At 57.1% G+C, this 23273-nt stretch overlaps 1 protein-coding gene across 2 annotated transcripts; it reads left to right on the top strand.

Moving 5' to 3' along the window:
- Positions 1–1822: 1822 nt before the first annotated feature.
- SLC6A17 (solute carrier family 6 member 17) lies at positions 1823–23273 on the top strand. Of its 2 annotated transcripts, XM_027665687.1 has the most exons (12): positions 1823–2364; positions 9565–9971; positions 12411–12568; positions 12839–12965; positions 13649–13830; positions 14375–14485; positions 15519–15760; positions 16046–16238; positions 17207–17399; positions 17649–17808; positions 18318–18480; positions 18867–19235. In XM_027665687.1, the coding sequence occupies exons 2-12, from the start codon at positions 9686–9688 to the stop codon at positions 19233–19235; spliced, it is 2184 nt and encodes a 727-aa protein (XP_027521488.1). In that variant the 5' UTR covers positions 1823–2364; positions 9565–9685. The 2 variants fall into 2 exon arrangements, with proteins under 2 accessions (XP_027521488.1, XP_027521489.1); XM_027665688.1 differs by lacking the exon at positions 1823–2364 and having other exon boundaries at positions 9686–9971; positions 18867–23273.

Genomic DNA, 23273 nt, shown 5'->3' with positions numbered 1-23273 from the left:
ACGTGTGCTTCCCCATCAACCAAAAAGGATGATCCCTGGGAAGCACCGTGACAGGACATCACATTTAAACCCCAGAAAGCACCGAGGAGAGGTTACAAGGAGTGACCACAACCCAGAGCAGCCTTTGGCAGGCTTTGATCCACCTCCCACCTCTTCCAGGCTGGTTTGCATCATTCCCAAACTCCTGAGGTCCATCACCCGCTGAGACGTGCAGGGACACGGCCACAAGCTGAGCACACACCAGGGATTTTGCAGGGGGGATTTCTGATTTATAAATCACGAGTGTGACGGGTTTATTCCCTTTCCAGCACTGTGCCGAGCTGGCTTCTCCCTTCCCGGGCCGGGAAAGGCGCAGGGGTAATGGAGTGTGGCCTCATTCCTCCCCCGGGGCAGGAGGGAGCGCTCCTGCCGCCGCTGGCCGAGCTCCCAAATACCGGCGAGAATTGATCATTCCGTGCCTAATAGGCTGGAAAGGGAAACGGCTCCAAAGGCCAGGAATGTGTATAAACACTGCCATCCAGGAGCTGGAATGGTGCTGGAGCTTTGAATCCTCTGGCATTTGTCTCTTCTAAATGTGGCTTTTCCTCCTGTCAGAGTTTTCCACTGGATATTGGTACCAGTGTCCCCAGCACCAGTGACGTCCAGGCTCCACTGCTGGGGGTTTCATGAGCTGAATTTGGGTTTTTAGGACCACGAGACTTCAATAATTTCCATGAGGTACTGAACCAGCAATGAACTCCTTTAATAAACTTACACCCATTTCTGCGTGGGTAACTGAAGTACCTTTGTAATCCAAGTGAAACACTTTTCACAGCAACTTGAATCAAAATCAAAAGGACAACTAATTACCTATATTATCAAAAATGCTTTACTTCCTACTTTCAAATTGTTACTCCTTTTCCCTGTTTTCCCTGCAGTGAACCAACTGTGGTTTTCCTGATGAACCCAGTGAGGGGTTTTCTGAGGGCAGCGCTGAAGCCTCAGGGAGGGCTGAGCCCTCCAGGTGTCCTGGGCTCTGCTCCCCACGTCAAACATCCAAACTGCCTCAGGGACCGGGAGAAATCAGGCTCAGAAGGCTGGATTTGGGATTTGTTGGACCTGAAGAGCCGTTTGTGCAGAGCATTCCTGCCTTGCCCTGGATAAAATGTGGTGTTATATCCTGCTGTGTCCGCTTGGGATGGAAAGTGGGGTCCTTTTACCTGAGGAATTTTATCATCTGCATTAAAGGTGGGTTAAAGGTACATTAAAGGTGGGTTAAAGGTGCATTAAGGGTGGGTTAAAGGTACATTAAGGGTGGGTTAAAGGTACGTTAAAGGTGGATTAAAGGTATGTTAAAGGTGGAGACCTCACAGCACCTTCCAGGATCTGAAGGGGCCTACCAGGAAACCAGATGACTGTTCATCAGGAACTGGAGTGACAGAGCAAGGACAAATGGCTTCACACTGAAAAAGGGGGAATTTAGGTGGGATATTGGGAAGGAATTCTTTCCTGGGAGGGTGGGCAGGCCCTGGCACAGGTTGCCCAGAGCAGCTGTGGCTGCCCCATCCCTGGGAGGGTCCAAGGCCAGGTTGGAAGGTGTGCCTGCCCGTGGCAGGGCAGGGAGTGGAACTGGATCTCTGAGATCCCTTCCAAACCAAACCATTCCACAATAACAGAGGAAAGTGGTGACCGACCCCCACCAAACACTCTCCTTCCCCGGGGCATCCCCGGGGCCGCTCTTTTGGGGCATTTCAGTGGGTTTTACTTTCTCCCGCAGCCAAACCGAGCCCACCCCTCGTGCCGGGACTCGACACTGGTTTTTTCTAACGCCAGAGCCTCCCTCGGCGCGGGGGGGGTGGCCCGGCACCCCAGCTTTGACGCGCAGCCCTGTGACTCAAGCCTGCGTCAGGGCTGCGTGTCCCTTCCCATTGAGTATTTTTTTTTTAATTTTTCCTTTCCCCCCCCTCCTCTAATTGCTTTCCCTTTATTTATTTATTTCCCGGGAGCCGAGAGCGGCGTTACCTCCCTCCCGGCGAAGGGCAGCGGGGCCGGGCGAGCCCAGCGCGCATCCCCCGGGCGGTGGCGGGGCGAGGAGGGGACGCGGAGCGGAGTCACCGCCGCCTCGGAGCTTCACCGCCGCGCCGTGCGGAGCCGTTCCCGGTCACCGCTCCCCTTTTCCCGCTCGCTGCCGCTCCAGTTTGCCCGATTTCCCGCAGCACCGGGAGCCTCGGACCGGCCCCGCCACCGCCCGGTCTCGACCCCCCCCCCCCGCACCGGAGCGGGGGGAACCTGGGTGATTTCTACCGGGAATTTGCGCCGTTTCCTTCGGGATCGGGCGGGTTTTTCCCGGGATCGGGTCGGTTTCATCCTCCCCGCAGCGCCAAGGTAAGGATGCTCCCCCCGCTCCCCGCTCCGGGGCTCCGCTCCCCAGGATCTCCCCCCTCCCCGGGGGCTCCCGGCTCTGGGTGCCCCCTCCCCACCAGGGCTTTTTGAGGGGAAGATGCTCAGGGACGGGTCGGGGGGTTAATGGAGGGTTCACCTCAGCCTGGAGGCACCAGCCGTGGCCCTAAGGGTGGTGGCATCCAGGGCCGGGGGGACACTGAGAGACAGCAAATGGCTTGAGCCACCCCGGGGGGCTGGGGGTCGCTGGGGGGGTGGCACTGGGTGCCTGCCTGGCTCTTGTTGGTGGGGGGCTCATCCCTTTTGAGGATGGCTGGAAATGCAGCCTCCAGGTTGACCTTGACAATAACATTGGGAGAGGAGAAAGCGTTTGGCTGCGATGAATGTTTGGGTCCTGGCCCCTGAAGTGTGTGTGTGTGTGTGGGGTAATTGCCCCTTCTTTTATTTGTTTTTATGCTGCTCCCTGAGCGTGGCTGGTTGGGTTTGAGGCAGAAAAACGGGGCTTGGGCTCCTGGTTTTGTGAAATCCCCAATACTGGGTGTGGGGATGCACCCAAAGGTGGGTGTTTCAGGCTTGGCCGGGGCCAAATTTCCATCGCTGCGGGGACATGGGGCTTGGACTCGTGGGGATTTCTGCTCCCAGCTCTTTGTAGAGGATCCAGAAGGTGAAATCCTTCTTCCCAGATCATGCCTTGTGTCTGAGGCACCTGAGGTTTGAGTCCATCAGGAGCTGATGCAACTATTTCTGGTCTGGGTAGGAAAAAACCCGGAGCTATTCTTGGCAGGGAGGAGAGTTTCTGCTGAATATTTCTCCAGAGGTGTCAGGACTAGGTCAAGGAACCTGGCTGGGGTTTGACTGCAGCTCAGCTGCTCCAAGGGGAACAAAATGTGGGTCTGAGCTGTCCACTGGGATAAACTGGAGGTGGCTCCTCTAAAATCAATAGGAATTAAAGGGTTTGGTTTAAACCCTCCACTGCTGCTTCAGGCTTTCACAGAGCAGGGAATCTGGAGTCACGAGGATCAAACTGACCCTAAACCAGATGCTGACCTGCAAATCCAGGCAAAAGCACCCCCCTGGGAGGAGAGGCTCTGCTTTCACCCCATCCTGGGCTGCATTTGGAATTGTTTGTTTACAAACGTGGCAGCAGCTCCAGGAGTTACAACAGGGAAAAGCAGCGCTGGCGGCGGGACCCGCGTGCTGCCCCTTTGGGGCTTTTTGGGATAAATCTTGGCTGCTTTGGGGTTCAGTCACCAACCCTTGGCTGGAGGGGGGTGAGTTACGAGGCATCACTGAGATTGAAGTGGAAAAAGATCATCTGGTGAATCAAAGCGGGCCCCGGAGGGATCATGTGGTGTTGGTTTGCTCTGGTGTCACGTTATTGCAGCTGATGTGTGTTCTCATGATACCAAATGGGACAGGAAAGGAGCCCAGATCCGATGAATCAACGGGCTCCAGTGCTTCGTGACAAACCCAGGTGCCCAGGCTTGTCCTCCTCCAGGGCCCATCTCACGACCCAATCGGCAAAATGGTCTTTTCTGGAGGTTTCTTGGCACCTGTTGGAGAAACGAGTTGCTGCAATGTGTGAAAACCCCGGGGTGGGACAGGCACCCACCAAGGGGGAAAGACCCCCAGTTCTGGAATGGGAAGGGCACCCACAGCCCGAGCAGGAAGGGAACTCACGTGGCACGGGAAAGGTGCCCTTTGGGTGGGAAGGGCACCCACCCCCAGGGTGGAGCGAGGCCTGGAGCAGCCCCACCTCTGCTTCCCTTTGGAGGAACGGGGGTTATTTATAACATCTGGGTGCTTTTCTGGCAGGAGCCAGGGGTGGGTGTGCAGCAGAAGCGGGGGCAGCTCTGACTCAGCTCAGCTCCTGTGTCACGATGCTAAAGCGGGACGGGGGGTTTGTCTGCCCCTCAAACACCTTCGGAGGGCAAATGCCACCTCCAGGTCACAGAGCTGCTCCAGGACAGGAGCCTGGCTCCCAGGAAAGCTTCTCCTGTGCTCTCCCAGCTCCTCACACCCACCCCACCCAAAGTTCGTGCCTCCCCAGGTGTGGGGGTGAGGAGCAAACACACCCGCTGACACTGAGTCACCCCTGTGTCCTCTAATTAGCCAGGCGCTAATTAGCGGGGCTCGTTATAAAAAGGGGAGAATGGGAGCAGCCCTAATGAGCCCGGATGGCAAAACCCTTCCCTGTGGAGCTGGAGGCCGAGCAGGGAGGAGCAAAGCCCAGCAGGAAATAGGTTTAAGATGGAGGTGTCTTGGAGCAGCCTTTCCTGCTTCCCCCTCCCTGGTGGAAGGGAATTTTGTGGGTCAGGGGTTCCAGACAGGTCCCTGGGGGGGATCAGAGCTGCAACACTTCTGCCTTTAGTGAGAATCTCCTCTTGGGGCTCGGAAGCAGAGCTCGGATGCTGCTCGGAGGGTCCTGCCCTTGGTTTTTGTGGTTTGGAAGAGCGGGATGCTTCCCAAAGGCAGAACGTCTCCCAAAGGACTGACTCTGCCAGGGTGATCCCTCTCCCACTGCAGAGGCTCTCCTGATCATGGGAAGCAGCAGGCAGGGCCTGGAAGGTGTTTTTCCCATGGTTTGGGCTCGTGGGATGTGCACCCTGAGCTCCTTCCCCTGGGCTGTGCAGGACCGAGGGAAAACAGGAGAGATGATTGTTCCTTCCCTCTCCTCTCTTTCCTGGCCTCGCTGCTTCCTGGGTGACCTTGGATCTGTCCCTTCTCCTCCCTGCTCCAGTCTCCCCATCTGCACAGAACAGCCTGGCCTTGGGGGCAGGATTTCCCTGCCTCTGGGTGTGGGGAGCTGCAAATGGATGCTCAGATCTCCCAGCCCGATCCTGAGGGAGGATTTCTACCTCCTGAAATTCCTCTGTGCCTCTACCACCTCTCCCTTCCCTTCTCTGTGACCTTGATGGGATGAGCAGGACCTTCCTGGGCCTGGTGAGCTGGATCCTTCACCAGGAGCTTCGTCAGGAGCATCTTCCCGTCTCCTTCAGGGGGATTTGAGTGGAAGCTCTGCAGCAGCTGAAGGGGGGTTGATGCTGGGACAGGGAGGGACAGCAGAGAGTCCCCAAGGCTTTAAATATTCATTTTGAACTCACCCAATCCCAGCTTGTAGTTTTTACCTGCCTCAGTTTCCCTTTTTAGACCCAAACAGGCGTAAATATAGAATTTGGGCACGGGGGAGGAGAAATCTCCCCCTGTCCCATCCTTTGGACCCAGACTGTGCTGGCAGCTGTGAATCCCCCTCTCCCCCTTACTGTCTCTGCCCTCCCAGGCCCAGCTGGAAGCTTTCCTGACCCGGTTCCAGCATCTTCGTGGCTCCCCAGCCCTGAGGAACCGCGGCTGGGCTCAGCAGGACACATCCCAACATCCCTCCCCCACACCCTGGGGTGCTGCTGCAGGGCCCTGGGGGTCTGCACTCATCCCAAACAGCAGCTTTGCCCTAGTCCATGTTTTTGGGATCAGTCGGAGCCTCTGGGCAGGGATTAAACCCTCTGGGTGTAGCAAAGCAGGAGCTTCTTCAGCCCTGTGTGGGGTGAATCCAGCTTGTTCCATGGAAAACCATGGATCTGCTGCAGTGATGGCTCAATCCCAAGGGATACAGTCCTTGTGGACCCACCTGGACAGGGTTGGGGGGGAGGTGTCACCTGGACAGGGGACAGGGATGGGGAAATGTCACCTGGACAGGGGATGTGGATGGGGAAAAATGTCACCTGGACAGGGGACAGGGGTGGGGAGTGTCACTTTGTGCAAGCTGGAGCCCCAGGCTCAGCTCTGGGATCAGGGCTTAGGGAATGGTTGCTTTGCAAGGGGTTGGACATGAAGGAATCCCCTGGACCCAGGAAAGTGGGACATGGAGCACGAGGAGGGGAGTTGTCCCCAGGGAGAGCCCCAGTGTCTCCCCTTGTAGCTCCCATGGGCTGTGTTGGCTGCACTCAGAGACACCAGGACCAACCCCAGCACGAACTGGTCCTTCCCCCGCTCCTGCTGTGGGAAAATCCATGTTCTCTCTCCAGCTGGGTGGCAGCAGCTCTGGTTTTACCTGGGCAGAGCTGTGGGTGCAAAGGCAACCCTGGTCTGGCAGCACAAGTGAGGTTCCTGCTCTGGAAGACCCTCATCTGTCTTCTCCAGAGAGAGAAAAAAGGCACATTTAAGAAAATTAAGGTCACGAGGACTAAGTAAACAAGCTGAATCTCCATCTGTCAGTGACAAGGGTTTTCTCTCTCTCTCCAGCCCGGAAAGCTCCTGGTTGTCAGCTGATCAGCCTTGTCTTTCTCACAGGGTGGTTGTTATTTTTGGCGGATGAATTTTTGATTAAATTCCCTTCTCAATCAAAGAAATGCGTGGAAATACCTCTCTCGGATGGATTTGGCCTGTGCTTTTCAATTTGAGGGGTGGGGACCTTGGAGCTGATAGGACATGCTGGGGAAAGGAATAGGAAGAGCCCTGCTGGCCCTGCTTTCCCTGGATAGTGTCCCTGGGCCGGGTGGGCTGGTGGTTCCAGGCTGGTTCTGGCTGGGATCATCCCACGGTTCCAGCAGGAATGTGGATGGCAAAGGCTGGGTGAGCTCACGGCATCACTGTCGGGAAGGATCCTCTCTCCTTCAGGCCTTGGCAACATCTTCATCCCCAGGCTGGGGCTGAGCCACTGGGAGACAGCAGGATGTTCCCAAGAAAGCCATGGGGACACTGCCAGAGCCATTCCAGGAGCAGGGTTTGGATCTCTGCCATAGTTTCCCCCTCTAGTTCAATTTGGGTGCCTCTCCTGTGGGGAGGAAGACTGTTTCTTCACCCTCATCCCAGTGTCTGGAGAACCCTTGGCCCAGCTGAACACGTCTGATGCCCCAAATCCTCTGGGAATGTTGCTGTCTGGAGTGTCCTCTGAGAGCCCTTGGGTATTGGAGGTGCTGGAAGGACCTTGCTCCTCCAGGACCTGCTGCCTCTCAGCCCCTCAGAATAACACTGGGGGGACCTGAACTGAGGTTGAGACCCAGGGTGGGATGTTGTGGGGTCTGTCCTGGCCCAGCACCCCCTTCCCTGGAGCAGGGTACCTCCAAGGAGCTGAGCTGTCCCAGGAGAGCCTTTGAGGATGCCCTGAGCGTGGGACACTGCTCCAGGGGCTCAGCCAGCTCCTCACTGGCCACCTTGGCTCTGTCCCTGGAACAAAGGGATACTTCATCCCCAGGCTGAGCAATCCCGATGCTCCCAAGGAGCTGAAGCAGCTGCTGAGCAGAGGAGGAGCAGCAAACAGCCCGTGGGGGATTCACCCGGGTCTGCACAAACCCACACACAGCCCGATCCCAACCCGACGGAAATCCCGGCGATTTCCTGACCCTTCCCCTCCCTCCCCACCCCGGGGAGATGCTCCAGCCCCGGGCAGCCACGTGCCCGTAATTGCCACGATCGAGCCGTGAGCGGGTTCTGTGAATGAGCCTTCGTTAGGAAATCAAACAGCGCCGGCCCGGCCCTGAAAGGATCATTTAAATGGATAATTGAAACGGCTTCTCCGGAGGAGCCGGATCCGGGAAAGATGCGGAGCCGAGGTGGTTGCCTGGCAACAGATGCAGCCGACAGCCGAAAATAGATTTTTTTTTTTTGTTATAGGAACAAGGCCTGGCAAAGGGGGAACTTTCTTCAGGGGTGAAAAAGCACCGAGGTGAAGGCGAGGGAGGGGGAGGTTTCCTGCTGCTGCTGCTGCTCTGCCCCATCTGGGGACGTCAGTGCCCTGGTGGGGAAGTGGCTCTGCTGCTGTGAAAAGGGCTGGGACTGGGGGCTAGATTGGATCAAAAATGTTTCTCCAAAGGCAAGAAGAGCTGGGAAAGGCTCTGAAAAATCATGGAGGCAGAAGGGACAGCGGGAGGCCCACCCTGCATTATCCATCCTCCATCCCGGTACGGATGAGGGTTGGTTTTCCCAAGGCCGAGGGGGTGTTTGGGCAATGTCACCTGTGAGAGGCCACCGGGGGCTTGGACGAGCTTGGAGCTGACTGAGAAAGCCCCCAGGCTGGGGGGATGGTGCTGCAGCCAGGCCAGGGGGGGATCATTCCCTGGGTGTGGCACCAGAGCTCTGCCAGGACCCAGCAACCAGCCGTGTGTCCCCTGGGAAACAGGGACAGAGAGGATGGGAAAGAAGGAAGCCTGGCTCTTCAGGAGAGTCATTTTTGCAAGATGAGGGGTTTGTTGTGGGGTTTCTGTGTTTTCTCCCCGCTTGGTGAAGCACCACAGTCCCAGCAGGGTTGGGAGCTGCCAGTCCCACCCCAGTTCTCCCAGTGTGGAGAGGAGGGACATGGTGCTTTCCCAGGCTGGGGAGCAGCAGAGCACATTCCTACAGTGTTCCTGAGATATTTGAGGTGGGAGTGAGACCTGCAGGGCTGAGCCAGGTTGTGGAGATGCCTCCATGCAGGATCACTCCTCCTGGCCCAGGTTGGAAGCTGGGAAGCAGGAGGGGCTGGATTGATGGCTTGGCCTTGGCTGCTGTTCTCCCCTGTAAAGCTGCCTGGGAAGATTTAACATCAGGCTCCAAGGATTTTATGTCACTCCTGATAATGTCCCGGGATGGAGAGATATCCTGGGTGTTTGTCACTGTCCCCTGAAAGCTTCCAAGTTGTCGTGGAGCTTATCCAGGGCTCTGCCAATGGCCAGGAGGGGAGGGAGCAGGACAGGGAGGGCAGGGCCTTGGGCAGAGCTGGAGTTGGTGTCAGATTTTGTGGGGTTCAGCTGCTGCCTGGGGGTGTTGGAGGGGCAAGAGGTGTCACAGTGATGTGAGCAGCTCCATCACTTGTCCCTGTCCTCTGGAGCCCAGGGAAATTCCCTGCTGGGGGTCACAGGGGGCCCTTCTCCATGAATGAGAGAAGCTGTGGCTGCCCCATCCCTGGAAGTGTCCAAGGCCAGCTTGGATGGGGCTTGGAGCAACTTGGGCTGGTGGAAGGTGTCCCTGCCCATGGCAGGGGGTTGGACTGGATGAGGTTTAAGGTCCCTTCCAACCCAAACCATCCTGGGACTCTACAATGCTCCACTGGGGAGTTGCTCCTGGTCCATCCTTTATGGAGAAGGGCACGCTCCTGGTTCAGCTGAAGGTCCCCAAGGATGGGATGATGGAAACCCTTCTCCCCCAGTGCTGCTGGTCCCATCAGAGGATAAAACAAACCCAACCCCCTCCACTGACCCCTTCCCCATCCAGGTCCTGCTGATGCCGAGGAGGTGAGGCCTGAGCTGTAGCTCACACCAGTGCCGTTCCCCGCGGGACGTTCATCTCCTTCCCTCACCCCATCCCACCCCTGGGACCGCCCGGAGCCGTCCCAATGCCCAAGAACAGCAAGGTGACGCAGCGGGAGCACAGCAGCGAACATGTCACCGAGTCGGTGGCCGACCTGCTGGCCCACCAGGAGCCCGTGGACTACAAACGCAGCGTCCTCAACGTGACGGGAGGGGAGGCCTGGGACAAGCAGAAGGAGGGGGAGGAGGACCTGGATGCGGAGAGGCCGGCCTGGAACAGCAAACTCCAGTATATCCTCGCCCAGATCGGCTACTCCGTGGGGCTGGGCAACGTCTGGCGCTTCCCCTACCTCTGCCAGAAGAATGGAGGAGGTGAGACCCGGGGCAGGGCTGGGATCAGCCCTTGGAGAGGGGGATATGGCCCAGTTCTGCCCCGCTGCACATCGGGGTGTGGATGCTGGGGCAGGACAGGGGTTATTTGGGCTCTAAAGTGGGTTATGTGGGCTCTGAAGGTGGAAAGGGGCAGCCAGGAGTTGTGCTGAGTTGTTGGAATCTCCTGGACAGCCTCTTCCTAAAGGTTGTCCACCTGCCCACTCCAAAGTCAAGGTGAATCCCAGGGCAGGACCCAGGATTTCTTGCTGCAGCTCCTGATTCCTGCTGGGGCAATTTTGTAAACTAGGGGGAAAATGGGAAGAGAGAATCCCTCCATTTCCCTGGGTCCTGAAGCCACATTGTCCAGACTCCAGTCCTTTCCCAGATCCTCCTTCCACCAGTCTGTTCTCTCATCCCACCCCGTGCCTCCTCCTTGGGCTCCCAGGAGCAGCCCAGAGGGCCAGACCTCATCCAGCTGTGCTGACACCCACCACCCTTCATGACACTGATGACTGGGTGGGTCCCTCATCATTAACCCAAACCTGGCCCCTTCCCAGCAGTGCTGCCGGGGGCCAGGACCAGCCCAGTGCTCCTGTCTCCCCCTGAGCATTCCGTGTTCCCGGCGTTGCATCCCTTGTGCCCCCAGCCCCACAGCTGGAAAAGCTGCAGCGCCCTCAATAACTGAAACATCTCCAGTTGTCATTAGGATGAGTCATCCTGCCAAATGTGCAGTCAGCACCCCTTTCCCTTTCCCTTTCCCTTTCCCTTTCCCTTTCCCTTTCCCTTTCCCTTTCCCTTTCCCTTTCCCTTTCCCTTTCCCTTTCCCTTTCTCTTTCCCTTTTTCTTTAGCCCAGGTGGCCTCATCTCTCTGTCCCATGGGGCAGACACTGATTTTCTGCCTTTTCTCCCCCCCTTGGCTGGGATTCCCCTGGGCTGTGGCGTGGTGCCAGCCAGCAGGATGCAGGAGGTCGGGAGGGATGGACAGAGCATTCCCGGCCGTGCTGAGCAGCCTCAGGATGTGCTGGTGGCTGCTGCTCCTCTCCTGCTCCCCGAGCAGGTGCCTGCGGGGGATGTCGGCTGTGCCGGGAGCAGGATGGGCTGGAGCCAAATTCCCAGCACTCGATGTGCCAAGAGCTGGCATGGGCCGGCCCTGGTGCTGCTGAGCATGGTGATGTACAGGCTTGAGCTGGTGCCCAGCTTCCCAGACATCACAGCAAGAAAATCTCCAGTATTGGACACATTTCCATGTGAACGTGTCCGTCTGTCTCAGGCTGGGATGCCCGGGAGGGCGTTGCAGAGACGGGACGCTCGTGGTCCTTCCCGAATTCCACCAGCTCCAGCTCTGCTCCCTGCCTCTCCTTTCCCCCTCCCAATCACCCGGAGCTGCTGCACCTCAGTTTTGCTCCCCCTGCATTTCTAACACATGATCCCAACCTCTGGATTTGCAGAGCCCCTGCTCAGAGCAGCAGCAGCTGCTCCAGGTCCCGGCCGGGCCGTGGGGTGGTGGCTGTCACCGAGGTGTCAATCCAGCCGGGAATTTTCGCTGCCAGCTGCCCTGCCGGAGGCAGCCACGTGCTCCCGAGCCGGTCCCGGCTCCTGGCAGGAGGCTGGAGTCGTTCATCATCTGCAGCGTTGAGTCATCGCATCCTTTACGGTCACTTGGCCTCGGGAGCCCCGGGTTCCTCTCCAGCCTCAGCAATCAGACAGAGATTCACCGAGTTCTTCCTCTCAGCTCTGCCTCCCCCGCCAGAGGATTTCGCTCTGCCCCAGCTGGCAGTGGGGTGGTGGGTGCTGCTGTTTGGGATGTGTTGGACAGATGAGCACAGGCAGGACCCAGGGAACAGGAGGGTCCTGCCTCCCTCCGTGCCCGAGATGGCCGGGGGGGATGTGGCCGTGTCCCCATGGATTGGCTCCTGCAGGGGTGTCCTTGCACATGGGGTGTCTATGGACACAGGGGGTCTTTGTGTGCTTTGGGGTCAATCCCACATGTCCCCACACTGGCAGGGGGTGTTGCACCCTTTCCTTCCACATGTATGTTTGCTCCTCTCCACAAGCTTCTCTGCTGGCCAGGCTCTAATCTTCATTCCCAGATCATGGAATCATTTAGGTTGGAAAAGCCCTCTAAGACCACCAAGCCAAACCCAGCACTGCCATCCTCACTACTAACCCCTGTCCCCAAGTGTCACATCCACACATCTTTTAAACCCCTCTAGGGATGGTGACTCCACTTCTGCCCTGGGCAGCTGTGCCAGGGCCTGACCACCCTTTCCATGGAGAAACTGTGCCCGATATCCAACCTAAACCTTCCCTGGTGCAACTTGAGGCCATTTGCAAAGGAGCTGATGGACCAGGCAGAGCCTGTCCCTGCCTGTCCATCCCTGTTCCATGTCCTTGGGAACAGAGAGAAGGGTCCATGACGACCTTTCTCACCCCCTCCAGGTGCCTACTTGGTCCCATACCTGGTCCTGCTCATCATCATCGGGCTCCCCCTGTTCTTCCTGGAGCTGGCGGTGGGGCAGCGGATCCGCAGGGGCAGCATCGGAGTCTGGAATTACATCTGTCCCCGCCTGGGGGGCATTGGCTACGCCAGCTGCCTCGTGAGTGTGCCCTGGGGAGCCCCCAGACCCCACCTCGGGTTGGGTGGGGTGGAACCAAACCCCGGGGACCCCATGGGGAGGTTTGAGAGGTCAGGGGGTGTATTTCCACTCCACTCACGGGCTGGTTTGGGGATGGGCCCATGCCCTGATCCCTGCACCCCACTCTCTGCCCAGCGGGAGGGTGGGGACAGTGTCACTGCCCTGTGATTTGAGGTACAGTGTCACTGCCCTGTGATTTGAGGCTGTGTCCTCTCTCCCTCCTCCCCCCAGGTGTGTTTTTTTGTCGGTCTCTATTACAATGTCATCATCGGCTGGAGCATCTTCTACTTCTTCAAGTCCTTCCAGTACCCGCTGCCCTGGAGCGAGTGTCCCCTGGTGAAGAACGGCTCGGTGGCCAGTAAGGAACAGCCCTGGGGCCGGGGGGGCTCAGCTGGGAGGGAGCAGCTCCCAGGGAAGGGGGCTGGGGGCACTGGAGACCCCCAACCCCTGTGGCTGTCACAGGTTGGGGCCTGAGGTGTCTCCTGGGGCACTGAGTCCTCTCTGCTCGCCCTGAGCACATGGAGAGCTCTCCCTTGCCAACGAGGCTGTTGGAAGGTATTAATTATGGGCTCTTGATGAATGAAGTTGGATGAAGGTCTTCCACACTCTCTGACCCCACTAGTGGGATTGGGTACCAGTTTGGGAATCCACAGTGTGGATTTTCAGGCTTCCTCAGTACTTGAGGCCAGGATCTGATCCAGGACCTGGCTGTTCCATTGGTGCCCGACGGAGACACTGATGGAGCTAATGGTGTTTGATATCATCTGAGCACCTCCTTGGGACACTCTGAGGGGATTTATAGCAAATAAAAATGTCTCTCCCTGTATTTAATATCTAATTTTCACCTGGTAATGGTTTTATGTTCTGTCTCTTATTTTTCCTGCTGAAAACAAACCCCATTAATTCCTGCCTCTTAGCTTCCAGAGGTACCTCCCTTCCCTGGCCTGCTCCAGTGGGTTTTTCACATTAGATCAACCCCAAGAGGCAGTGGGTGACTGTCCCTCAGCCCCCTTACGCTCTCCTGTCCCTGCTCTGTTGCAGTTGTGGAGACAGAATGTGAGAGGAGCTCGGCCACCACCTACTTCTGGTACCGGGAGACCCTGGACATCTCCAACTCCATCTCGGAGAGCGGGGGCCTCAACTGGAAGATGACCCTGTGTCTGTTGGTGGCCTGGAGCCTCGTTGGCTTGGCCATGATCAAAGGCATCCAGTCCTCTGGGAAGGTGGGTATTGGTGGCCCCCTGAGCCTGGCCGGGCTCTGTGCTCAGGGCAGGAGCCTCCCACCTCGCTCTCCTTTGACTGGGATGTCAAACGTCTCCTTTGATGTTTGGTTTCAAGTGCTTCAGGTGCTCTGGAAGCGGGAGGTGGCCAGGGGAGGATGGAGACCCTTCCTCCTGGTCTGGGGGAGCTGGGGGGTGCTGTGACCCTTGGGATGCTCACACCCACTCCACAGTCTGGGCCATCTCTGAGGGGGTCCAGAACAAGATCAAAAGAGAGTGTAAGGAAGAGGTTTAGTCCAAGCTGCAGCCAGGGACCTGCCAGGGCAGCAAATCCACCTGAGCTCCAGCACTGGGAACATCCTGCTCTGAGGGGTCCCATGGCTGCCTGAGGAACAAACCTCCCCCTGGGGTGGGAAACCCCCCTGGGTGGGAAACCCCCCTGGGTGGGAAACTCCCCCTTCTCCCCAGTTTGCTGCCCGTGGGTTGGACGGGGAGGTGGCTGGGTGGGAAAGGAGGCTGTGCCCGTGTTGGATCCCTCTCTCTCCAGGTGATGTACTTCAGCTCCCTCTTCCCGTACCTGGTGCTGGTTTGCTTCTTGGTGCGGGGACTTCTCCTGCGTGGGGCAGTGGATGGGATCATGCACATGTTCACACCCAAGGTGAGAGCCCCCAAACCCTGGCTGGTCACACCCCGTTTCCCCTTAGTTTTCTTATTCCTCTTATTAGTTCCCTATATTTCCCTTATTTTCCTCCCCACCCTAAAAACGAGAGTGCCAACCCCAAACCACCTCGGGGATCCTGACAGGTCATCAGCACCCAAAGTTTAGGGTGTGGCCAGGACAGCCAAGAGCCTCATAAACTCACCCCTCAGCATCACCCTGTCCCCCTCAGCTGCCCAGACACCAGGGTGGGGAGTGGGGGGGTGCCTGAGGCCAAATACAAACATAAAGACTTCATGGACCGACTCTGACTGGCAGCAAAACCTCTGCTGGTGGTATGTGCCTATTAATTAAGCAGCTAATTAATTAATTAAGCAGAGATGTAGATGAATCAGCTCAGCCGACGAGGCTGTTGGAAGATATTAATTATGGGCTCTTGATGAATGATGCTGGGAGGCCTCCAGGCTGCAGCTCTGGCTCCTGGGAGAGGGGGGATGTGGCTGGGGGGGATTGGGACTTAAAAACAACCCCCCCAGCCAGGATGTTGGATTTCCAGTGCTCCATGTGCTCTGGAAGGAGGAGGTGGCCAGGGAAGGATGGAGACACATCACTGGGTGGATTGTGGCTCCCTGGGGTGGGGGGACAGGGACACCCCTCCCCAGGGCAGCTGGGGCTCCGCTGGGAAGCTGCAGGGCTTTGCACTGGGAGATGGAGCACCCGGGTCAGGCCCTGGGGCAAGTGGAGCATCCAGAGGCAGGGGCAGCTCAAACCTCTGCCTGACCTCCCCACGCCCCTGTGGGAAAGAGGACTTGTGAGTGCTGGGTGATGACCTGACCGTGGTAGATCATGGAAGTCCCAGAATGGTTTGGGTTGGAAGGGACCTTAAAGATCATCTCATTCCACCTCCCATCAAAACGCTCCCAGGCCAGCCCAGTCTGGAGGCACAGCAGCCTTTTAGTGGAGCTCTGGCTCCACTGGGGTGAGCAGTGGGGTCACCACACCACTGAACTTCTTCTCCTGTCTTCCTCCCAAGCTGGACAAGATGCTGGACCCCCAGGTGTGGCGGGAGGCGGCCACGCAGGTTTTCTTTGCCCTGGGCCTGGGCTTTGGGGGTGTCATCGCCTTCTCCAGCTACAACAAGCAGGACAACAACTGCCACTTCGATGCCACCCTCGTGTCCTTCATCAACTTCTTCACGTCCGTGCTGGCCACCCTGGTGGTGTTTGCTGTGCTGGGCTTCAAGGCCAACATCATGAACGAGAAATGTGTGGTGGAGTAAGAGCCGTGTTTGATTTGTCTGGGGTGGGCAGGTCTTTGCTGCTGCTGGTTGCGGTGGTTCTGGAGGCAACAGAGGAAGTGCTCTGGGGTTGGGTGATCCTGGGTTTTGGTGGACACAAGTTCCTGATGGCCAAGACTGGTATTTCTAGAGATGTCCCACTGAGGGAGTTGGGCATTCAGCTCTTCCAGTCTAAAATCCAGCTCTAAGATGGGCTCCTAGTCTGCAGTTGCAGGTAAATCCAACACATCTCTCATCACCTGAGAGGTTCTGTTGTCCCTTAGGAATGCTGAGAAGATCCTGGGCTACCTGAACACCAATGTGCTGAGCCATGACCTCATCCCACCCCACGTGAACTTCTCCCACCTCACTGCCAAGGACTACAACGAGATGTACAGGGTGATCATGACGGTGAAGGAGGGGCACTTCAAGGAGCTGGGCTTGGATGCCTGCCTGCTGGAGGACGAGCTCAACAAGGTACCTGGTGGCACTCTCATGAGCTCACCCACACCCATTGCCCCTCCCTGTGTCAATCCTGGGCACATGGATCTGGAAAAACTTCTTTTAGAGAGCCTCCACGGCTGGGAATCTACGTCCTTGTGGTTTTCCCCTTGTGGTCCCTCCTGGGGTTGGGGTAAGGTCTGTCCATAGTGAGTCTTGCAGGGTGTGCTGGTTTAAAGGTAAACCAGCAGGGGAAATGAACTCAACTCAAAAGAGAGATTATAAATCAGAATAACAATTTATAAAATAATACAATAAGTATGATTATACAGACAAACAATTGGTTTTAACCCACAAAACCCCAATGTATATCCCAGCACCCTGGGGCATGAACAGAGTGGTGTTTGTTGGGCCCCCTGAGTCCAAAGCAAAAGGAGAAGGAAAAACCTGTTGGTGAGAGTGCTGTTGCAGTCTGGTCAAGAGTGGTGGTTGCAGTCTGGTTGAGAGTGGTGGTTGCAGTCTGGTTGAGAGTGGTGGTCTGCAGTCTTCCTCTGGATCCCACGAGTGGTTAAAAAAGTCCCAAGACTCCAAGATTATATATTCTCCAGTTCAGGAAGGAACGCTCAGTACCTCCCTCAGGGTGGGGGGTTCCTCAATGGGCATGATGACAAAAACACCTTCCTATCTCACAGGCCTCTTAACACCCAGTTTATAGCCTGATGAGTCAGGCTGCTCTGGGCAGAGGGTGTTAATAGTCTATTGACAACAGTTTCTGGGCAATGGCATGGAAGGCTATAGAATACACAGTTTTGGGTTACACCCATCCAGTGATGAACTGGGCCCAGCTGTTCTAACTAGGACACAGGGTCATCACCAGCAGCAGACTGGGGCTTTCTTTCCTTGAGGACTGGTTCAGGGAGGGAGACCTGAGCCATTCAGGGCCTTGAAGTCCGTGTCCCTGACGTGTTTCTTCCCATCCGTCGGTGCTGTGTCCCCCTCAACAGTCGGTGCAAGGGACTGGCCTGGCCTTCATCGCCTTCACTGAAGCCATGACCCACTTCCCAGCGTCGCCCTTCTGGTCCGTCATGTTCTTCCTGATGCTGATCAACCTGGGCCTGGGCAGCATGATCGGGACCATGTCGGGCATCACCACCCCCATCATCGACACCTTCAAGGTGCGCAAGGAGGTGTTCACAGGTGAGGTCCTTTCTCCTGCAACCTCCTGGGGAAGGGGTGGGGGGTCCCCATTGCCCTGAGGAGACGTTCCAGGAGAGTGTGGACACGGTGGATGTGAACTGGGCCTTGCTAATGTAGGGAATGGGCCTTGGGGAGGTCTTGGTGTCCCTCAGGGGGGTTTGCTGACCACTCCAATGCAGGGAAAGGACCTTTGGTGGTCTTGGTTCTGCTCAGGGGGCTCTGCTGACCATCCTTATTTGCTCCCCACAGTTGGTTGCTGCATTTTCGCCTTCCTGGTGGGGCTGATCTTTGTGCAGCGCTCTGGGAACTACTTTGTCACCATGTTTGATGATTACTCAGCCACGCTGCCTCTCACTGTCGTGGTGATCCTGGAGAACATCGCCGTGGCCTGGATTTATGGCACCAAAAAGTAAGGAACTTGTACAGCAAAAGGAATAACTGTGCTGTGACTCCTGGCTGAAAAAAACCAACCCTTCCAGCTCTTTTCTATATGGCTTTTTCTCCAAGAGAAAAGCTCAGATCACCTTGATCCTCCTGCCCTGCCCTGGTGTAACCCAGCCCCAGGAGCAAGTTCTTTTTGTGGGTATCTCCTGTTGGTTGTGGTGCCCTGTCCCCTGAGATCGACCTTTGTTCTGAGGATTCCATGTCCTTCTATAAAGACACCCTGTTCCCCCCAGTGCTTCTTGTTGTTCCTAAGTTGGTCAGAGCAAAGGAGGCTCTGGATAATGCTCAAAAGGCCTTTTCCTTAGGAGTTTCCCACAAGTCCTACAGGCTCGAGGGATATTGAGATGCTCCCCAGGACCAGCTGGGTTCTACTTCAGGCTCTGCCTTGAGCACAGTTTACAACAGGGGCTCCTGGGAGGGAGTTTGTCCCTTGGAGGTGGGGAGAACAGCAGGATTCCATCTCTTCCCTGGCAGGTTCATGCAGGAGCTGACGGAGATGCTGGGATTCCGGCCCTACCAGTTCTACTACTACACCTGGAAGTACGTGTCCCCCATCTGCATGGCCGTGCTCATGACCGCCAGCATCATCCAGCTGGGAGTCAGCCCCCCGGGATACAGCGCCTGGATCAGGGAGGAGGTGAGCACAGCCCCCCTCCCCATCCCAGGGGTCCTGGCTGAGCAGGGGAGAGCTGCAACTGCCCCGTTCCTCCCACCTCTGCTCCCCTCTCCTGGGTGACATCCTGCTCACCCTCTGCGAGCAGCAGCGTTTGTCCACCCGGCCCAGACGTCTCCACCCAGTTCTGACCACGGAATGAAGTTTCAGTGTGGATTGTGGTTGATCTCTGTGGGCAGTGCCATGTCCTTCCCCTCGATTTGAACCCACTTTCTGCCAGCTCCAGGTGTCCCTGAGGATGGAGTCTTGCAGGAGGCAGCAGGAATTGTCTCACACTTCAGAGCCGTGGTACCCAGTGGGCATCACCTTTGCTGTGACACCCCCGTGACATTAATATCTGTTCCTTCCAGGCTGCTGAGAAGTTCCTGTTCTACCCAGCCTGGGCCATGGCCATCCTCATCTCCCTGATCATTCTGGCATCCCTCCCTCTGCCCCTGGTCTTCATCCTCCGGCAGTTCCACCTCGTGTCCGACGGCTCCAACGCCCTCTCCGTCACCTACAAGAAGGGCCGGATGATGAAGGACATCTCCAACTTGGAAGACAACGACGAGACCCGTTTCATCCTGAGCAAAGTGCCCAGTGAGACCCCGTCCCCCATGCCCACCCACCGCTCCTACCTGGGGCCCGGCAGCAATTCCCCCCTGGAGATGAGCAGCGCTCCCAACGGACGGTACGGGAGCGGGTACCTCCTGGCCAGCACCCCCGAGTCCGAACTGTGATGGCCCCCCCTGCCCGCCACCCCCGCCGGGAGAGGAGGGCACTGGGGAGTGGATCCTGGCTGTCCAGGCAACGGGAAAAATTCATTAATAAGGAAGACGAAGAAGAAACCCCTCTTATAAAATCATAACCCAAAGCAGCCGTTCGTAAGGTGACACCGGGAAGGAGGGATTGAGGGAGGGGCAGGACTCCTCCGACAACCCTCGGCTGAAAGGCAGGACCCCCCCGGGACCGCCCCCGGGGAAGGGAGGAGGAGCAAGAGACGCTCCGACACCTTTCTGAGAGTCGTTCTCAAATCTGAAGCAAGGAATCTCTTTTCTAAGCAGCTGATGGTTGGAACAAGGACCCGGAGGCAGGTTGAGAAGCCAACCCCGCTCCCTCCTGTCGCCCAGCGCTCTTCCCTCCTGTCTTTGTCCCTTATCCGGGAGGAGTCATGGCCTTATTCCAACGAGCACAATTTAACCCTCGATGTTCAGAGCACAAAAAGGTGCTGTTGTTGTCACCATCGTTGTTGTTGTTGTATCTCCTGTAGGTTTTTATAGCTGTGGACACACTCAAATGACCCCCAAAATCCTGACCAGGGTTGGCAGGGAGCAGCATGGGGGTGGCTGGGACTGTGGATGGTGGATCCTTGGAATCTTTGTTGCCACCAGCATGGGGACAGTGGCTGGGGGTTGTTTGGAGGCACGGAGGTGTCATGGCTATGGGATGAAGTGGCAAGTTTTGTGTTGAGTGGCAGAAAGACTTTTGAAGGGACAGTGGTTTGGGTGTGTGAGCGTGGTGGGGTCTGGCTGGGGGAGAGGAGTCTCTCCTGGAGTTACTCCTCACGTGTGGGATGTTCTGCTGAACCAAAATCCCTGGCATGGCGAACGTCTCCTCTTGCTCCTCTCTTCAGATGGCCCAGAGGGACACCCAGAGAAGCTGTGGGACATCCAGTCCTGTCACAGTCCTGGTTTAGCTCTCAGGAAACCACCCCCTGATTTACCTCCCGTGCCCCTCCAGCCAAGGGGAGCTGGGCAGTGACTCTCTCTGGACTTGCCTCCTCATTTCTCCTCCTGTTCCTTTTGACCCCCCTTTGGGGGTCCTGTTGCACCCCCACAGGAGCTCACCAGCTTCTGGATGGGGGTGACCAGTTTTTGGGGACCACAGGCATCCGTGGAGCAGCAGCTGTTGGGAGTCCCAGAAGTGGGAGATCCCAGATCTCCTTGGCTCTTGATGAGGTTGGTGAGCCCCTGCTAGAGCCCAGGGGCCTCTGTTGTGGCCATCCATGTTTTTTGGAGGATCAGATTGATGTGACTGCATGTTGTTTCTCCCCAGGTTGTTTGGGAAAGGGTGGGATCTCCCAGCTCTGAGTCTCTCCCACTGGGACTGGGGCTTATTTCCCTAAATGCCACAGGGAAATAAGCAAGCACTTCTGCCAAGGGGCCCAGTATACCGTGGCACATTCCCCCTTTCCCAGTGGGGACAGGGAGGCAGCAGCCTGCTTGGGCTTGGCCTCTCTCTCCCTCTCAGCACTTTGCTGTGGCCTCCAAAAGCTGGGGGAGCACCTCATCCTTGGTCCTGCTGGGCTTGGGTCATGCACGAAGGTGTTTCAGGCCAGTCTGAAGGTCAGGTTTGGGGGGGCTGGTCCATGACTCCTTCTCTCCCTTCCCTCTTCTGCTTTCCTGTCAATGGCTCTTCTTCCACCTTGGTTTTGTTTGGGAGGTGAAGGCAGAAGGTACCTGGTCCATTCACCACATCCCTGACCTCTCAGCATTCCTGGGGCCAGGAGGTTCCCCACAGTAACATCTCCTGTGGGTTCTGATCCTGTATTTGTTGTCCTTCTTCGTGAGCTTAGCTGGTGACCTGGGGACTCTTCCTGGACAATTAGCTCCAGCCCTTCATCAACCATTTTTCCAGGGGAAAATGGAGGCAAGGACTGAACTGAGGCAGCTCAGTGATGGCTCTGAGAGGCACCAGATCCGTGTGGTCAGGATCAGCAGTGCTCCTCCAGCAGTTCCCCCTTCCCCATCCCTCCAAGGTCTTCCTCCTTCCCCTGTCCCTGCAGAGGGACACTGAAACGTCCCCACTGCATCATCCCTGAGGGGGAGAAGCCCAAACCTGGTGGATTTTCCTCACCATTAGTCAACATGTTCCTTCCCATCTCTGTTTGGATCCACCTCCACCTGACCAGCAAAACAGGAGGAGCCAAATCGTGCCCCAGTGTCCCCTTCCCGACGCCCCCGAGCCCGGGGGCCGCCTTCCCCCCGCAGCTCCCATGGAGTTGGTGGAGCAGGACACCTCCCACGGCCAAAATGCTTCACCCCACCCAGCCCCAGGGTGTGATGTGATGTTCCCCGAGCCCCACGGGGAAGGATCCGGCTCCCCCGTGTCTCCCAGCCCCATTCCCAAACCAGCCAGGGAGGCTTCACTTCCCTCCCCTCTTCGTGCAGCATCAACGAGAGGCAAAGTCAACAGGAAGGCAACAAAAAAAGCTATATTATATATATATACATATATATATATATAAAATATATACAGAGAGAGGAGATGGAATAATAACCTAGAGATTCTCTATTTCTATTGTATATTTATTCTGTAAATGTCACTGTAAATGCTGTTAAATGACAAACTGTATTCCAAAGTGGCCCGTGACCTATTTTCATTCCCAGTGCTGTACAGATCAATTCTCATTCTAGAGAGGGACATATTTTTACCTTTTTATTTCTTGTCCGTGGTGGGTGGGCGTCCCTTTCCCCCCGCCCCCAGCCCAGGGAGGGTCCAACGACCCTGGGCGAATCCTGCAGAGAGAAAGAGGAGGAGGAGAGAGAGGAGGAGGAAGGGGGACGACGCCTTTACTTTTATCTGTGGAAATACTGTGTTTTGTCGTGGCATTCGGTGTTAGACACGGGGTGTTGGGGGGCGGTGTGTGTGTGGGTGTGTGTTTTAAGTGGTCCGTGTTGTCGCGTGTGCGTCCGTGCGGGGGGTGTGTGCGTGTCCGTGGGTGCGCCTGGGTTTAGGATTCACTTCTGGCTGTTCTCTCTCACTTTCCGAGCCTGCCTCGGGGGTTTCTCCCGCTCGCCGGGGCAGGTTCTCCCTCCACACTCCTCCTCGGGGTCCCAGGCTGTGGGTGGGGCCGACCCCCGGTGGCTTTTAGCCCCAGAAATCCCGTTTTTTCCCTCTCTCTCTGCACAGAGGCACAGGGAATAGCTGCTAGTTGTGAGCACAGGCACTTTTCAGTTTTCCTTCAGGCAGTGGGACGAGGAGGGGGAGCCGCTGCCGATGTCCCTGTCCCCCCACATCCATCAGCTCCCTGCCCGGTTCCCAGCCCAGGTCCTGCTGCCGGGAGCAGTGTGCTTTCCCTGGCTGGGGGACAAGGAGGTGCTGGGGGGATTGGGAGGGGTCCAAACCCTGGGGACAGAGCTGGGGAGGGGTTCAGTGGGTCTGGAGAAGGCAGAAAGGAGGTTGCAGGGGGGGCCCTGCCTTGTGATACTGGTCCAGCCTGTAGGGCTGGAGTTGGGATGCTCCATCCCCCAGCACCGGGCTCTGCTCCAGGGGCTGGACCTTGATCCCGGTGCGAGTCAGAGGGGATGGCTGGAGCCAGGTCCCCAAGTATCCCACGGCTCCTTCCCCTCAGTCCCTCCAAAACAGCCCCTGCCTCCCCTCCCAGCCCTCCCCCAGACCCTGGCAGGCCACGTGGAACCCCAGCACCTCCAGGAGCAGCTCCCACTGCCTTCTCCTGTCCCCGATCCCTCCCTGAGCCTGGGTCTCGCTGGCAGGGGTGGGAGCAGAGCTGGGTGGCCTTGGTGGCCAGGACAGTGGCCTTGGTGGCTGGGAGGGACCAATGCATGGCCACGGGAGCCCCCAGGATGGAGCTGCTTCCCCTGGGGAAAGCACAATGCTGGCGAAACCCTCGTGTACAGGTAAAAGCACAGATCCCATCGTGACACATCCCTGTATCCCCGTAGTTCCCATCGGGCTCCTCGGCCATCGAGAGAAACCCTGTAAGAGCTGTATCAGAGTCTGATTAAAAGTCTCTTCTTACCAAACCTCTTCTCACC

This window comes from Corapipo altera, unplaced genomic scaffold (genome assembly GCF_003945725.1).
Source record: "Corapipo altera isolate COAL_440 unplaced genomic scaffold, ASM394572v1 202, whole genome shotgun sequence".
Taxonomy (NCBI): domain Eukaryota; kingdom Metazoa; phylum Chordata; class Aves; order Passeriformes; family Pipridae; genus Corapipo; species Corapipo altera.
This window is presented reverse-complemented; position numbering and strand designations above follow the sequence as displayed.